The sequence below is a fragment of the Heliconius melpomene genome, chromosome 8, assembly GCF_056956725.1.
Source record: "Heliconius melpomene rosina isolate 202511_hmr_F chromosome 8, ASM5695672v1, whole genome shotgun sequence".
NCBI classification, from domain to species: Eukaryota; Metazoa; Arthropoda; class Insecta; order Lepidoptera; family Nymphalidae; genus Heliconius; species Heliconius melpomene.
The window spans coordinates 6,240,825-6,259,268 of record NC_140396.1 but is presented as its reverse complement, the minus strand read 5'-3'; the positions used below and the strand labels follow the sequence as shown (position 1 = coordinate 6,259,268).

The window sequence follows — 18,444 nt, the reverse complement described above, 5'->3', positions numbered from 1 at the left end:
AAGCACACGCACTGCAACCTCCAATCGATGTTTTTATAATCTCGATCTAAGTATATACGGCTTTTTACGTGGTGGCTTAAAGATTTTTGTTTTTTTTAGCTTATGGGTAAGCAGAGTGAGTTTAATATTAAGACACTCATCTCTCCACTTTCCGCTAAATTCTGAAGGCAATGCGTCTGCGGAACTCAACGCCGCGCTTTGCTTCGAAACCAAAGCGAAGAAATAATTATTTAATATTTAATTTCCTCGTGGAATCGAACCCACGACCTAGCGCGTTTATAGTCGTACGCTTAATCGTGTTTAATTCTAAATTATATTTTTAAAGGAAATAAAATTAACAAAATTATAAGCAAATAAATATGAATATAATATAGGTAACAGGTACATATTTGGGACAAATGCCGTGTTGTCTATATTGTTATTACCTTGCAAAATTACGAAAGATATTACGTTTGAATGGTAGACGGTAGACGTGACTCTTACTTTTAAGATTACATCTTATACCTTTAGGTACTATTGTTGTTTTGTATGGCTATAAAATAATATAGAAAATATAAAAATAAAGAATAGGAAAATTAAGTATTTAATATTTTCATTTTCTGGTAACCAGCCAAAGCGCGGCACTGAGTTCCGCAGAATTGGGTGGAAAGTGGGGAACGGAAGTGACTGAATGGGAACAGAGACAGAACACCGAACAGATTCCCAGGTTTCCTTTGCCTATCCTGCTAAGTATAGACAACAGCGTAAAAAACCCTTTCATTTTTTGTTAGATACTGATAAATAAATTGTTCCTGATAATCATTTGCTTCCTTCCTTATTCATTAAAACAAGAAAGTCATAATATTAGTATGTTAAAAAAAATTAAAATCGATATAGGTACGCCTACGAGTAAGATATTCTTCATATAAATTGATCGGTCTTTTTATATAGTTATTTTAATAAACTGATGCCAGTTGTAGCGCAGGGGCACAAGTGTTCGACAAAGCGCGACAGGATGTGGGTTCCATTCTCAATCAAGCAAATGAAATATTTAATATTTTCATTTCTTTGCTCTGGTGTCGAGTCAAATCACGGTGTTGAGTTACGCTACACATAACGCCTCCAGAATTATGTGGAAAACAAAAAAGAGTCCTATCGCAACCGGAATGTCTTAACACTAAGTTCTCTGGTTGCCTTTGCCTACCCTACTATGTGATGGATACAGTGTAAGGCTAAAAAAAGAAAAAAAAGTACCATCTACTATAAATTCTATTCATATTACCATTTATATACATATAATAGAATATTGCTAAACAAACTCTACCTCCATTTAAATGTATCAAAACTTCCATACCATATCCAACTACTATGAACACAGCAACCAACAATTATACTACATAAAGTAATAGTTAGCGAATAAAGCTGAATAGGGAAATTGTGAACAATTAAAAGGAACGCGGTAAAACGGTAGCTGGCTCTAAGTTAAAGAACATTCTGCTTCCGGCAACGTAAATCATCTGCACAAAGCCTTAAATGAAAACCCTTATTTATTTTGTCAATCAGAATATTTTCGTTAACATAATTTTATATTTTATGAGGTACTCATGGGTAGAGAGAGATTAAGGGTTCGATTCCCATTCGAGGAAATGAAATGTTAAAGATTTTCATTTCCTCGCTCTGGTAAAAAGGTTTGCCTTTTCACCGTGCGACGTTGAGCTCGGCTTCCAGAATTCGGTGGAAAATGGGGAACGGAGTATAACCTTGGTTGTATAAGGTTGCCTCTGCCTACCCTGGTGGGGTGCAATGCAAAACACTATTATTTAAATGTCAATACTAAATTTCTATTATTAAATCAGCTTCACGCTGTATCCCGCACACAGCAGGGTAGGCAAAGGAAACCTAGGGTTAGGGCACTCCGTTCCCCACTTTCCGCAGAATTTTGAAGACGAAATAATCGAAGCGAAGCGAAGTGAAGCGTTTAATATCTATTATTAAACAAAAAAAGAAAATTTGACTATAACCCATAATATAAGCTAGAGCAGACATAAAAATATGAGTAATTGGATAATAAAAGTAGAGTAGTAAATTACGAACAATTAATGGGAAGTAGGGAAGTACCTCGCCCGCTGCACGGTCGCGGGAACAGATTTGCTTCCGACCGCATAAATCACTCCCACAAAGGCGTGAATGAGAAAAGCTACGATTTATTCAGCTTAAAATACTGTAATACTCGAATTATGGATATACAATAAATGTAAAATTTTGAATATAGTAGATTATTATTGGCCTTGGATTATTGGGGTGTAATCGTGAGACTGTGAAGATAGGTTATGGGTTCGATTATCAGTCGAGGACATTTAATATTTTATATTTCTTCGCTCTGGTGTAGAGGAAAAGCGCGACGTTAAGTTTCGCCTCTCAATATGCATGTCAATTTCAATATTACCTAAAGGACATCCTTTGGACATGTTAAAAAACAACACACAATGTTAAAAAAGTATTTTTAGAAACAATTAGTATCTTACTAGAGGCCCTCTCGCGGTTTCACCCGCGTGAACTATGTTATTATTAATTTCTGTCTCCATGGCTATGTCCTAGTGACGTCTATGCAAAATTTAAGACTCCTAGCATTTGTAGTAACGAAGTTTCATACACACTTTCGACCCCAAAAACAACCCCTTAGAAGTTGAATATTGTAAATTCCCGTCTTAGCGAGCACCTACGTCCTATAAATAATTCCTATGCAAAATTTGAGATTCCTAGCACATATAGTTTCTGAGATTTTGTGATGAGTGAGTGACCTTTCGATTTTATATATATAGATATATATAGATTATACTTTTCTGTCAAAAAAACTGAAAAATTTGACAAACTGCGTTTATATTGAACCGAAGACCACCGGAGAGCGTTTAACTCAAAAGATATTTATTTCTGAAACATCTTAGATACAATTATAATTAAACTCGGAAGACGCTACCACGTCACTTTCTATTACTTTTTTCATTTCAAATATTTTTACTCTTGTATTTCAGAACTGGGAACTTTTCCAAATAGTTCTCATCAGACTAAAATAGTGCAAGAGAAACAATCATTTAAACTATTAATGTGTTAATTTTAGCCAATAAATAACACAGTAAGTACATTTATTATCTAAACATAAGTAAGAATTAGTAATTAAATAGAGTACCTGACGTTTAAATGTGTACTTTGAAAATATACATATTTTTACAATGTAAATTATATATTCTAAATGTATTAAAATTTCTCACAATTTTTTTTTTCTTAACTAAAGTAAAGTAAACGCTAAGGTTATAAGTTCGATTCCCACTCGAATTATGTCATATTTTTATTACTTCGCTCTAGTAACAAGACAAAGTGAGTTCCGCTACTAATACGAGTGGCTGAGAGTTCGATCTTCACTGGAAGAAATTAAATATTTATCTAAATTTATATTTCCCTTTCTTCGCTCTGTTATCGAGGCAAAGCGCGGCATTGAGTATCAGCACTCAGCAGGCAATGGTGGAGAACGGAGTATCTTAACACTAGGTTCTCTCTGCCTACCCTACTGTGGACGGGATACAGCGGGAAGGTGATGAAAAAAAAACAAAAAATGTATAAAGTTACGAGGCACACTATTGCACGTTCCTGGTAAAACAAACAAAGCAAAACAGTAAATACGTTAAAGATATAAAAATATTACAGGCGTTAATCACGTACAAGTACAATTCCGCCTAAGAAATTTAAAGGAGGCCAGTAGTGGCTCAGAGGCACAAACGTGTGCATAACAAAGGCATTCCATGAAATATTTACAATGTTCATTTCCTTGAACTATCAACGCCTCCAGAAACCCACGGAGAATGGAGAGCAGAGTGTCTTAACACTAGGCTTCACACACGACAATGCGATTCAGTACACTATTGCACTATAACGATTAATCTTACTAATTGAATTAACTCCAAAGACCTTCCACTTAAGGATAAAAGATTAAATAATATATGACTATATGTGTTGTATAACATTGTAAGTAAAAACCTGTGACTGGAGGACAAATCGCAGTTAATTTATATTCTAATCTGCATAACATTTATTATGTATATTTTGAACGTGATATTTATTATATAAGTAGGTAATAAGTATTTAATTTCCAAGTTGCAACCTTGTTCCTATAAAATTCCATAGCGTTTTTTACCCACGGGGAAAACCTAGAAGCACTTCTAATATTTATTGAGGTTGATATTTAAGTAAATCTATGTTAGTAAATCTATTGCCTTGCTATATCAGTTTCTGGAGTGAGACCTCCCAGACGCTCTAGGAAGCGCTGGTTGGATGTCGTGATGCAGGACATGAGAGCCAATGGTCTAACCACTGAGGACGCAAAAACCGTGGAAAGTGGAATAGATTGAGTAGGAAGACAGACCCTGGCAATAGCCGAAATTAATGCCAGAGAGAAAAAGAAGATGTAAGTAAATCTATATAGAAAAGTTAGTTTATTATTTGAAATTCAAATGTGGATTCGCCACGAGTATTATTTATCAAAAGGCTTCGCGCACAAAATACTATATTAAAATTGCTCGTAAGCGAGATAGTCTCTACAGTCAACGTTGTGCTTTCACTGATAACTGTTTGTTATCAATAAAAATAGGGCAGCAAACACCATAAAATCTAAATAGAAGGTTGGACACCAATGTTCTTAAATTGTAAATTAACTAAAAGCAGCTTTAGATATTTTTTCCACATAGCAGGGTAAGCAAAGCTCAGCAGAGAGATAATCCAAGTTTTGAGTTAAAGCTCTGGTGAGCGAGGAAATGAAAATAATTAAATCCCCCCGAGTGAGAATCGAACCCACAACCGCGAAACGTCGCTTTTACAGTCAGACTTTATGTGGTTATGTCAAATACATACAGTGGAATTGATAACTTCCTTTTCTTACAGAAGTCGGTTAAAAATAAAATATAATGAACTAATATAGAAAGTTTTAAAAATATTCCGTTTTCTCAAGCTTTAGTTCTCTAACAAGATAATATTCTATTGTTAAAAAACAAAATTGTTATTTATTTATTATTGGTTAAATTCATGACTGCTACAGTGTTGTTTATTAAACCCAAGTATTATGGTAAACCCATTGTATTATGGTCCACATGAAAGATATATAAAACAATAAAATTGTCCGTCTGTGGGTAAATATGTTGTTATGCGTATGCATATTTATTTTTGTACTAACAATACCTATTTGTTTGTAATTTTACAACGAAAACAAAATTTATTACTGTAAATATTTTTTATTAAATTGTATAAAATAAAAATTGAAGATTTCCATTAAAATTAGTTGTTTAAAAAAACAAGAACCAATCATTTAAAAATTTTGTTAAATAAAAAGCAAATTGATTCGTACCTACCGCTTTGTAGCGTAGTAGGTACAAGAGACCTAGTGTTGAGACACTCCGTACCCTAAAGCAGGGTAGACAGTGGGAACCTAGTGTTAAGATACATGTTCCCCATTTTACGCCGAAATCTGGAGGAGCGGCGGAATACAACGCCGCGCTTTGCCTTGACACCAGAACAAAGGAATGAAATATAAATTAAGTAAATATTTCATTTCCATCGAACCCATGACCTGTCGGCTTAACAGTCATACTTTGTGCCCCGGAGCCACCACTGTCCTCAACTGAATGTTTCGTTTTATAAAAATAAAGAATATAAAAATAACTTAAATATAAGCATTCACTCTAATTAGAATCGAACGCACAACCATAGCGCTTAGACGCAGACGCTTACAAGACCACTGCGCCATGTAGGCCATCAAATTTTACTGCAAATTCGTCCAGCCAGGATAATTTATCTTTAAAATAGGCGGAAAATGGAAAACGAAGTCACGTTTTTAACCTCACTAGGTTTTTTCATACATCGAAAAATGCAGGAAATGCGTGAAGATTTATTTATAAATTATTTATTCAAATGTAGTATGTATGTTAGTATTGAACTAACTATATACATATATATTCTTATATGTTATATAAAATAAAATCTAAATGCAACTATAATTTATCTACTTTATAATAATACTTACATAATTTATGTGCCAGTTGTAGCAACTTTGTTGCCTAAAGTGTAGGAACTCTCTTAGTACTCCCCTATACTCCCTAGCCTACCTACATTCCAACTTTCTTAGTCTAGTAATTTTTTTCCGTTCGGCATATCAAACCACTCAATAACGGAAAAAAAATATTGTTAACGTATGTACATAAATAAGCGACATTCGGCGAAAAGTGGGGAACAGAGTGTCTCAATACTAGGTTCCCAGGTTCCCTGTAGACAGAGGGCCCTGCTTTGCGAAATACAGTGTACTTAAAAAAAAGATCATTATACAAAACGTCGCTTTTTGTTTATTTTCGCGATATCGGTGATTCATCACTTAGCGTATCCTCGGACCCCATGATCGTCCATAGCCAATTTACATAGGATCGACCAACTTGTTGGTGCAAATATTTATGGGTTTTAAGCATAAAATGAATACGTCATATATTTCATAATATTAATATATTATACTTCCTTAAAGATTTATCGAAATATTGGGGAATTCTTGTTATTAAATAAATGAAACAAGGATGAAAACTAAATAGATATTTATTAGCTTCACGCAGTATCCCACACAAAGCAGGGTAGGCAGAGGTAACCTAGTGTTAAGACACTCCGTTCCCCACTTTCTGTGCAATTCTGGAGGCATTAATTGTTGAGTAGTGGAGCTCAACGCCGCGCTTTGCCTCGCCACCAGAGTGTAGAAATTAAAATATAAATTTTAATAAATATTTTATAACCTTGCGTCCAATTCACCAGAAACCCACAACCAGCTACCGTTTACAGTCACATGCTTGTACTCCTGCGCCATGACTGGCCTCATAGGTATTTATAAAATGCTATATAACATAAAATTATTACAAATTAACCTAAAAATATGCGAATATTAAATATTGTTCTAGTTAATTGATTTTCTTGTTAAAGGGGTGGTAGGTACCCACTTGAAATATTTTGTAAGCCGTAATAAAATATTGATGGTAGAAATTTTCATTATGTAAAACGTCTCTAGTAACAAAAGGGACCGGTTCGAGACTCGTATTCTTTGTTATTTAGTTTAAAGCGTTTTTCATTCCTTTGTTGTCTTTTTAAGAGATTTTATGAATCGTACAATCAGAGATTAATACAATTACTAGAATTATAAGAATTATATTATTTTCTTACTCGAGGAAATGGATAATTCCTATTTTCAATTTCTCGGTCTGGTAACGAGGCTCTAGAATATGGCGAAAAGTGGGGTAACACGAGGTTCCCACTGCCTACCCTGCTATGTACGGAATATATCGTGAAGCTCAACAAATATAAATCATAAAAAAAAACAGAAAAGGAACAGGGAGACCGACTTTCGCATGCACATAAGCAAATAGTCACACCGAGAGCTATGCACGAAAGAGCAATGACTGCAAAAGAAACATGACGTATCCGTACCTTTGGCTTTGTAATCATTTACTTTGTTTTTGTTCGTAATATATATATATTACTAGTGGACCCGAACGCGGCTACGCCCGCTTGAACTATACGAATATTTATTAAATATATTTATGAAATTATTTTCAATGAGTTAAGCAAGCTCATTTTGGGTGCCGTTTTCTAACAACAAACTTTGCAAATCATTGCTTAGCAACGACGGTTGTTATTAACATGACGGAACAAATTGTATGTCAAATTAATAAGTATTTTAATATATTGATATATATCGAAAATAATACGATTATGAGAAAAAAAGTATTCTATATTCATCCCGAGACCCTCAAGTATCTCTATATGAGTGTTTTGTCACAATTAAATCAGCGGTTTGGGCCTGATTGCGTAAAAGAGAAGAAGAACATCCAGTTGTTTATCCTAATTTAATTTAACATAATTATAATAATCAGCTTCATGCTGTATATCAGGGTAGACAGAGGGAACATAGTGTTAAGACAGACAGGCGTAACTTAACGCCGGGCTTTTACCTTGGTGCTAGAGTGAAGAAATGAAAAAAAAAGAGAAATAATAATCAATTCTCTCGGGGATCGAACCCATAACCGTCGCGTTACAGTAACACCCTTGCACCACGACGACCTCTATTTAGTTAAGTTACATAAAATAAATTCATGTCAAATATATATATTTTTTATTTTTATTAGTTCCTAGTTACTAAGATGAATGAAACCTATAGTAAATCATAATATAATAACTAAAATTAAATTACATTTATACCACGTGCTAATACATTGCGGTTGCGTCCTCGTGATATTTACTTGTAGTAATTATATTCTATTTTTAGATTATCTCTTATATTAATAGCTATAAATCAGCTTTACACTGTACACACCAGGGAGAACCTAGTGTTAACACACTTCGTTCCCCACTTTCCGCGCAATTCTGGAGACATTCCGTGTTGTAGATGTTGTTTATAAACTATATGTAAAAAAATAAAAAATAAATCTAAGCAGGATGTCAGAGCGAGGAAACGAAGATATTTAAATAATTCACTCCCCGAGTGGGAATTGAACCGACAATCGTCTCCTTTACAGTCCACCCCGCATATTTGTTTAAGGCAAGTACAAAATAACAAAAAGCTTCAATGTTAGTCTTTACTATTAGGAAAAAACTGGTCATAGAATGCAGCAGGATTCCACTCGTATAGTGAGAAGATTCTGTTTACAGTCAAGGGCACTAGCTACTTTACGAATAGGGCTTAGATCTTTATACTATCATTGCCGTTTTGTATTTTTATTGATGTCAGCTTGACGCTGTAGCCCGCATATAGCAGGACAGGGGACTGTATAATTACTCTCTAACTAGAAAGTGGGGAGCTTTCAGAGACAACGCCAACTCCGCCTGGGGCCCTGGGATCTCAGTCTATATCTGTACTAAAATCAAAAATCAAATGATAATGTCAAATTTCTTTTAATTTGTCAGATATTACTGCTTAAAACTAAAGTTTGAGCAAAAAATTAATTGTGGTAATATTGAAATAAATAGATAGAATAAAAGGTTCACTTTGTTTGAAATATTTCTTTATCTATAATCAAAAAGATATTTATATTTATAAACATATAAATAATTGTCGCTGAACTTGTCATTTTATAGAATATAAGGAGATAATAAAAAACAAGAGAAGCCTGTTCGCTACTTTAAATTATAGAACACTAAAACTCGTTATCCTTGGCAGAGTATAAACAATATCACACGTAATTTATTGAAATGAAAGTGTTTGTTTGTTTTTATCGATAAAGTAAGTACTCGTATATACATATGGCGTAGTAAATTATTTTAGTATTATAGGATAGACAGGATAGCAAGAGGGAACGTAGTGCTAAGACACTGCGCCCCACTTCCCGCCCAATTTCGAAGCAGAATATTTACTGGTGGAACTCACTGTTTGTGTTGACACCAAAACAACAGAATTTATATACTACAAAATTTAATTTTATGATTCTTAATATTATAATTTGTAAATAGAAAAAAATGCTTCTTAGCGTAGCTAAAGGCAATATAAAAAAAATAATAAAAATTTGTGGGAAATTTTTCAAACTCTACATATATAATTTTTTGAGTTGAACTCTTTGTAATGGTAATATTATGAGTATGAATATAATTTTACTAGTTACCCTTTCAAGCAAAAATTACTGAATCAATTATCATGAAACTTTGAACACGTATTCTTAGAGATTTATTACAAAGAACATAGGAGGTTCTTTATTAAAAAATATATTTTTTAAATATAATCCTTTGGCTATAATATAAAAATCAGTGTTCACGAGCCAAACCGCGTTTGAGTGTCTTGTATACTTATAAAACTGGGTTAGGGTTACAGAACAGGCTGGCTTATTGAGTTATCTTTGCCTACTGTGCAAAATTCGATAAAAAATAAATAAATCGAAGAATAAATGATTACGAAACAAAAAATAAATAGAAAATAAGTTTCAAAGATTTTAATTACAGTCCCCTAATGATGTTTTACGTAGAGTTAGAAATTATAAAATATTTAATTATTATAGTAACAGCAGCATAAATATGTATTTCTTTATGATTTATATTTATATTAATTACAAAATTAAATGCAAAATTAAAATCCACAATCAACATTAAACAAACGTTCTAAACTTTAAAATAAAACAAATTAATATTAACGAAAAAATATTTTTATTACATAATGCACAATAAACTATTGACTATGTCACACTTAAACATTATTTAAACATAAAAAAATTACGCTGGCTTACACCTCGACCCTCTCAGAACGTATCCTACAGGACACTTGCCCACGCGCACACCAAATCTGGTTTCAAAGCCTTCAGGTTGTTCTGGCAGTTCAACTTTCTTCTTGTCGAGTGGCTTGTCTTCTCGAAATACTATAGCTCCTTCATCTCTAGCGACTTGGGATGTGTGCTGGATGTCATTGTTCTTCTTGTCCACAGCTCGGCTGTCGACGCCAAAGCAGAAAGTGCATATTAATAGAACAACGCACGGATATACAAACATATTGTTATTATTATATTAGTATTTGTAACACACAATACACGTCTAACTCAAAGAGAGATTTCTTTGAAAATAAATGTTCGATCTGAACTCTATCGTCTTTTATATGTCGTTTACCGGGACTTTTAAGGCCGCGTACACACGATGTGTACATCAAAATTAATAATTGCGTCTCGTAAAATAAATAATTAAGTTATTTCAATACTTTATTTGCTCTCTATAATTATAGACTTGTTAGTTCAATTATAATTTATATATTTTATTGTATGTTTTAGTATGTATTGGAAAAAACTCATACTTGCACGTAAAATATGTATATTACAAGATGCCAATCGTGGTGCAGGGACATAAGTGTAAACGCGACAGTATGTGGGTTTGATAAATAAAATATTTAATATTTTCATTTCGTCGCTCTACTGTCGAGACAACGCTCGGGGTTGAGTTCCGCCACTCCAAACGCCATGCCACTAGAATTCGGCGGAAAATTAAGGGTTTTAGCACTAAGTTCCCTCTGCCTAACGTGATACAAGGTGAAGATGAAGAAAAAACGATGTATAATAAATACTTTTTTTAAGGCTTTTCAGCAAATTAATCTACAAACTATTCGAGCAGCAAGTGGAAAAGGAAATATTCTGACACTAAATTCTCCCTGCCTAGACTTCTAAACAAAGCATAAAACTGTAAGATATATTTAAAAAAGTTATAATTTACCAGATCATATTCAAATCTAAAGTCGTATGTAGGGAGCCTTACTAACAGGTTTTGTCGTCACTTCAACACATTCCTGTAGGGTCAACGTAGTAATAATAACATTAATAACGTTGCATATTATTATATATATTATTTGCAATATCAATTATATACACATATCATATATAAGGTAATAATAAAAGATATATAAAGGCTCTCGTGGTTCAGGGGCACAAGCTCGTTATATCGTGACGGTTGGGGGTTCAATTCCCACTCGAGAGAGTGAATTATTATTTGTTATATTTGCGTTTCATCGCTCTGGCATCGAGGCGAAGGAAAAGTGTCCGGCGTTTCATTCAGCGGAAACTGGGAAACGGAGACCCTTAACACTATGTTCCCTGCTGTGTGCGGGATAAAGCGTGAAGCTTATTTTTTATCCTAAAATATATACAGTCCAGAACACAATTTCATAGTTGTTTCTATATAAAACTTTTTTTTATTAAAAATAGAATGTTATATTTTATTAGCAAATCTTAAAAATAGCGAATTCGAACAACTAAAAGCATGTTATATAAAAACTTGTTTACGACAGCTTCTGATTAGTTTCTTTAATTTTTAAATAGCTATACTAACCATATTAAAATGTGGCCTTTTAGTGTTCATTTCTCGTGTTTTTAAAGAACCTACTTGTTTTCTCTTCTTATCACTCTTTTACAATTCACTTTTTTACAATTCTCGCGTTTAACAGCCTAAAATAAAATCTAGTGTAGTGACTATTATTTTTTTTACATGTGCTAAAACGTAAATTAATTGAACATTACGATAAATTTAAATTGTTATTCTTAATTAATTAATAAAAAAAACTTATTTACATACTACCTAGGATTATTAAACAATATTAAAAAAGAATTGAATTCTACGATTAAAGAACGGAACATAATTAAATACAAACAGAGAGACTATGTTAGTAGAAATTAAAATATTTAATTCTCCTGGGTGGAAATCGAACCCCATAACCTACACGAAAAGGGCGTCATAAATTAGATATATCTTACTCTACATCTATGTCCAAAAATGTATTAAATAGATAATGTGCCAGATGTAATTAGGGAGAAATCACACTATGGTCACAGTCTGGGTTCGTTCTCGGTCCGATCTTGTATGAGAAATATAATCTATATATATAAAAGGACTTGTCCTCACTGACTGAGGTAAGACGCACGCACAGCCGTAACCGCTAATGGGAGAAACGTGAAATTTGGACAAATATTTACTTTCGTAATCTGGACATCCACTAAGAAGGGATTTTGAAAAATTTTAACCCTAAAGGGGTAAAATAGGGGTTGAAAGTTTGTATGGAAAAAAATTTAAATCGGCACCGATTTTTATAAAATTTTAAATTTAGATTTTTAAAAGTATTTAATTGAACACGTGTTTCACGATTTTTTATAATTTACCCCCTAAGGGTGCCAATACGGGGTGAAAGTTTGTATGGAAAAATCTTTAAATCGCCACCGATTTTTATAAAATTTTAAATTTAGACTCTTAAAAATATTTCATTGAACACAGGTTTCGTGGTTTATTCTAATTCACCCCTTAGGGTACAAATAAGCGGGCGAAGCTGCGCGCCTCCGCTAGTATTATTATATAAGTGATTGGATCGGAAGTTGACCGCAACGATAATATGAATGCTTTTATTGTTTCTCATATAAAAATATTTTAACTGACTTAGATCGGACCGAGAATAAGCCGTTAATGGCACTACTATAGTGTAAATCCTTCCTAAGAATGGAAGATATGAGAAACAATGAGAGATGTGTGACAGTGAGAATAATTCCAATCAGGTATATAAGAATATTTCTCATAGAAGAATATGAGATCGGGCCAAAAACGAACTCTGACTGAATCCTCTCCTAATTTAATTGCTTTAGGGTTACTTGAAATTTTTATATCGGTTTTATTAACTCTATTTCTCAAAAGTATGTTATATATTTCTCGTTGCTGATTAGTGATAAAATAAAAAATGTATATTAAAAAAATTAAGTCCAAGTGTGTATTTTTATTATTTTCTTAAATTTTAAAATGAAACATTTTATAAAACAACAAAAAATATATTTTAATTCTATAATACATGACAAAAATCAGTTTTCAGTATAAGGTTTTACGCTGGTTTACATCTCGACGCTCTTCTGACGAAGCCCAGTGGGCACTTGCCCACGCGTATACCGAATCTATTTCCTAACTCGTCATATTCAAATTCCAATTCCTTCACATTTGTTTCCTTAGAATTGTCTTCTGGAAATATTATAATATCTTCATATCTAGCAACATGAGACGTATGTTGCACATGAGAGTTCACCGCTCGGCTTTCGACGCCGAAACCAAAATTGTATAAAAACAGAAAAATTAATGGACACACAAACATCTTGTTTATAATTATTTAATACACATTAAAGAAATACACGTCCAACTCATAGATGTCTTTGTAAACAAATATTCAATTTGAGCTCTATCGACGTTTATATGTTGCTTGCCAGCCTTTAAGTCAGTGTATACACGACGCGACAAAATGAAATTATTTAAAAAAAAACGTAAATTAAAAACTCTGTTTCTGTGAAATATTATTTGTTCGTTTGTTTGTAGATATATGAACAGTAATTCCATAGAATTACTGTTCATATATCTACTTCTTTTAGTACTTATTGTAACTGCCAGACTACAGTTGAGTCATTACGTACCTATCTACATATTTTGTTGTAAATTTTTCTTCACACTTTAATAGCAATATATTAGAATATGTTGTTTATTTTTTTTCTAAAAAAATTCGGCGGAAAGTGGGGAACGGAGTATCTGAACACTAGGCTGCCTCTATCAACTCTGCTAAAAAAAATCTATTTACAAATAATCCTTTGGTAATTACTAAGAGTACCTCAAACACCTCAATCGATTATATTAATAAAATTAATTATTTAAATATTATTTTGAATTTCTTTCGTAGTCAATCATAATAAAAAAAAAATTGTACATAAATAAAATATTTTATATTTAAAAATTTTTCATTTACTGTTGTGCTTCTAACCTCGTGCGCGGTAAGCCTTTTGTTATAATAAATTTTCTTAGTCAACTTCGACGTCACTTTCCTGTAGAGTAATCGAAGTAATAATCAAATTATTTACGAGTATGTTACATATTATTATATTATATTTAATACATAATTAACAATTAACAATCGGAAACTCATTCAAAATTCAGGCTTTCTTTTATTCTACTATGTTATATGTATGTATATATGTTAAATATCTTTATAGTAACAGTTAACTTTAAGTTACTATTATGCGGTGTCTGTACGTGGAAGATATGTAAGAAAAAAAATTAGTGGGAGCCTTTATTAATATAATAGAATCCAAAATTTTTATTTATTTGTCTGTGCATTTGTTCACGCTAATCTCAGAAACGGCTTAACCGAGTTAAATGCACTCTGTAATTGCTATTGGATTTGGCTTCACTTAACATTTAGTGTACTTTTTTTTTTGGAAAAGACAAGACACACGAGCGTCCGGCCTGATGGTAAGTAGTAACTCATGGTAAGTGATCACCGCCGCCCACGACCGCGTGCAACACCAGAGGAGCTACAGGTGCGTTGCCGGCCTTTAAGACGGAAATAGATAGATAGAGTTTTATTTCAATAGGTTTATAAATAATAAAGCTACGTCAATATAAAGTTGCTTGCGACAACGTTGCTACAAAATAAGTGTTTTATTGAATTACACAATTTGATATATGTTCTGAATACAGGGAAACATCGTTGTTTTGTTAAAATCGTGACTATATGTTTATAACATAACTATTTTAGTTCTCATTTATGTTTCTTAAGCAACCTGAAGCTTAATGTAGATTATATTTAAAAATTGGCCAAGTGCGAGTCGAACTCCAGCGAGAGTACCAATTTCATAATTTTAGGTCAACAAAAAGTATAATTTATAAAATTTATTAAGCTTAAGTTAGATAGTGGACGTATACCTTCATTTAGTGTAAAAGAAACAACCATACCTAAGTTTGTAATAGTTTATATTTATAATATACTAGCGACCCTCTTGCGGCTTCGCCCGCTTTTACTATTTAACTAAAATTATTTTACTAAGCCTGTTTGTTTTACTTTGCACCGACTTCAAAATTATAAAATCTTTATATAATTATTTTTCACTTTTTAGTTCGTTGTTAGAAGTCGGTTTTCCTTTTTGTTAAAAATTAATTTATTGGATTCTTCTTTTATCTGTACTGCAAGTTTTCGCTTCTTGTCAAATTTTATTTTAAGACAAAACCCGAGACATCCAAATCAAATCTTGACAAAGTTCATTCTATGTTTTGGGGCTTTTCCAAGCTCAAAAGCATGAATTTTAAACGAAAATAATTATTATTACACTGAAAAGGACTGAAAAATTAAAACCAAATAATTAGAATTAGAATAAGATAGAGAGAATTAGAATAGAAATTTAGTTAATTTAACTAAACAGCGTACATATAATAAAATATGAGAATAATTAATTTATAGTTTCAGTTTTTAATGGCGTGATTTAATTATTTTTTACTAACTTATTTCAACGAGATATTACCTATAACAGTCATCAATGATTCATCTTATTTTTCACTTATATCATTCGCAATGAGTCAGCCTTGCAGGTATCAATAAGGTTCGTATATTAAGCATACAAAATATTATAGATAGGTACATGTAAAAGCTTTACACTACGTTGTGAGACACTTTGAATATAAGTGGGACTGAAGAGTTCACGATGGTCGGGTGTTCAAATTTAAACACCACTCAAAGAAATATTTATATTGATACTACAGATGTTAAGTATAGATAGGATGATTTAATTTTAGATATAATAAAGATAATTATATAAGATTCATCTTAGTCTAAGGTCATCGTGGCGAAGGGGCACAAGTGTGTGATTGTAAATACGATGATTGTAGATTCGATTCCCGCTCGGGGGAAATATTATTTATTAATATTTTCATTTCTTCTTTCTATTACCAAGGCAAAGCGCGGCGTTGAGTTTCGTGGAGCGGAGTGTCTTAACACTTAATATTTATTAGTATATTAGGTATATACTAATAAATATTTTGTGTTGAATTTAATACTTTGAAAATAAGCACCGAACCCAGGTACTACTGCGAAGTGCATCAAAAAGTTGTATTAAAGAAATAAACTATAACAATGTTAAATTTTCGTTTCATACAAATTGAGTACATACGCCCTCTAACTTAAGTTAGTCAACTTTTATAAGTGACGTTCCGTAGACCAACTATTACATTTAATCAGTTTTCTTATCTCTTATCTCTAATTGTATTAAAATGTTCCACTCAATTGTAATTTAGTCATTTAGTTAATAAAGTGTAATTTCCAATATTTTTTCTAAAGGTCAAGCAACCGTCAGCTTCGTGAATCATATTATATTAGTTAGTATAAGTAATTTTTGTCGACAAACCGCAGACTACCTCTTGACCGATATTAACGATTCCTTGAAATGATAACTGTATTCTATTCACCTGAAGAATCTCGTTACCTGCACTTAAACTACTTTTACATACGTAAATTTTATTATAACGTTTATAATAAAATTTTCGTATGTAAATTTTTTCGTTTATATTTACGTAAATTTATTATTTACCTTCAGTCGGAAGTAGGACATTGACTGTTGAGTACAATGACGAATATACCAGCAGGCTCGAGCTTTTTGCTGCGTCAAGTTTTGGGGACCTCATAAAAAATAAAATAGATTTATTAAAATTGCCCCATATGTTACAGATTTCTTACTTACTACTTATACAAATGTATATTCAACAATCCAGCAAATTTCCAAATTCTACAGTAAAATAGGCGCGGGCCCCAAGTAGTAAATGTCTTTTTTGCACACTATTTGGTTGCAATTGATAAAAAATGATTGCCCTCTATAGAGGGCAATCATTTTTCTATATTTTTATATATAATCTTTCTATAGAAAGAGCGGCAATAACTTTATAACATGCATCTTAAAAAAGTATAAATCTGCTACTGGTCACTGAGTTTTGCATTTTTATGAGTGTTCGTATATAGTGTAGTTAGAGGTATGTCATATACATGTTGTTAGAAAAATCTCTACTTATTCATTTCCATTAGTAAGGTTGAAACATCGATTTAATTTTAAAGAATGTAATTTCCCGTGATATGAATAAGAATTTAAACGTGTGCTATTTAATCATTCTTAATGATTCACTACTTACTTGTAAAAAAAAACATTTTTTCTCTGAAAAACAAATTTTATAACCTTACAAGTACCTACTATTAGAAGTCATTGTTATTTTTTATAAAAAACGAGAATGTGTAAGTTTAATAATATAAGGTTTTATGATTTTGCGATATGCATATTTCCTTATGTAATATTAAAATTAAAAAAATACCGCTTATTATTTGAAACGTACAAAAGTACAAAGTAGAATCAGGTTCATCTTAGACTAGCATCGTCATTCGGTTGATGAAAAAAATATTTTACAGAAATTGGCTTAGTCACGGTGCTTTTACGATCTTTATTGGATTTCTAATATTATCAAAAGTAGCTATGACACAAAATATGACCAATAAAAAATTACAAATAAATAATTGTTGTAAATACGTTGGATTGATTTTCATATAAATAAATGGTCTATATTTTATCTTTAATAAATTGATATAGGTAGGTATATTTGGAGTCTGGAGTCCAGAACCATAGTAGAATTGTTATTGTGTTTTCTGCTACTATTGATCGATTTAAAAAAAAATCCAAAATCATGGCATTGTTTTTTGAATGGTGGAATAGTTACCAGAAAACAATGAGTGTTGAATGACGGAGCTCAATGACGCTCTTTGTAAATAAAAATAAAAAAGTAGTTACTTTTACTCGAGCCAATTGGCCTGAATGGGAATTCGATCCACAACCTTCAGAGACGCTTATTATTCAAACGCGGTCCAATGTACGACTGTTGTCTACGATTTGTTCTGTATTTTTAGTTTATTACTTCTTAAAAAATCTTCAAAGTTGATATAAAAATATAAAATTTTGTGTATCTGTTTTCGTTTTAATTTTAAGAATCTTGCTTTTATTATTTTTAATTCAGTACTTTAATTTACGTTTTAGACGTGCCAGTTGAATGCAAAATCACTTGGCCAATGCCACATTATATGGAGAGAGATATTGTTACAAATTAGAATGCATG

General features: G+C 32.1%; 1 protein-coding gene across 1 annotated transcript; it reads right to left on the bottom strand.

Annotated features, from left to right (window-relative positions):
• Positions 1 to 10,165: 10,165 nt before the first annotated feature.
• LOC146536915 (uncharacterized) lies at positions 10,166 to 10,603 on the bottom strand. Its single transcript, XM_085189515.1, has one exon. The coding sequence runs from the start codon at positions 10,519 to 10,521 to the stop codon at positions 10,249 to 10,251; it is 273 nt and encodes a 90-aa protein (XP_085045641.1). The 5' UTR covers positions 10,522 to 10,603; the 3' UTR covers positions 10,166 to 10,248.
• Between the last annotated feature and the right edge of the window lie 7,841 nt (positions 10,604 to 18,444).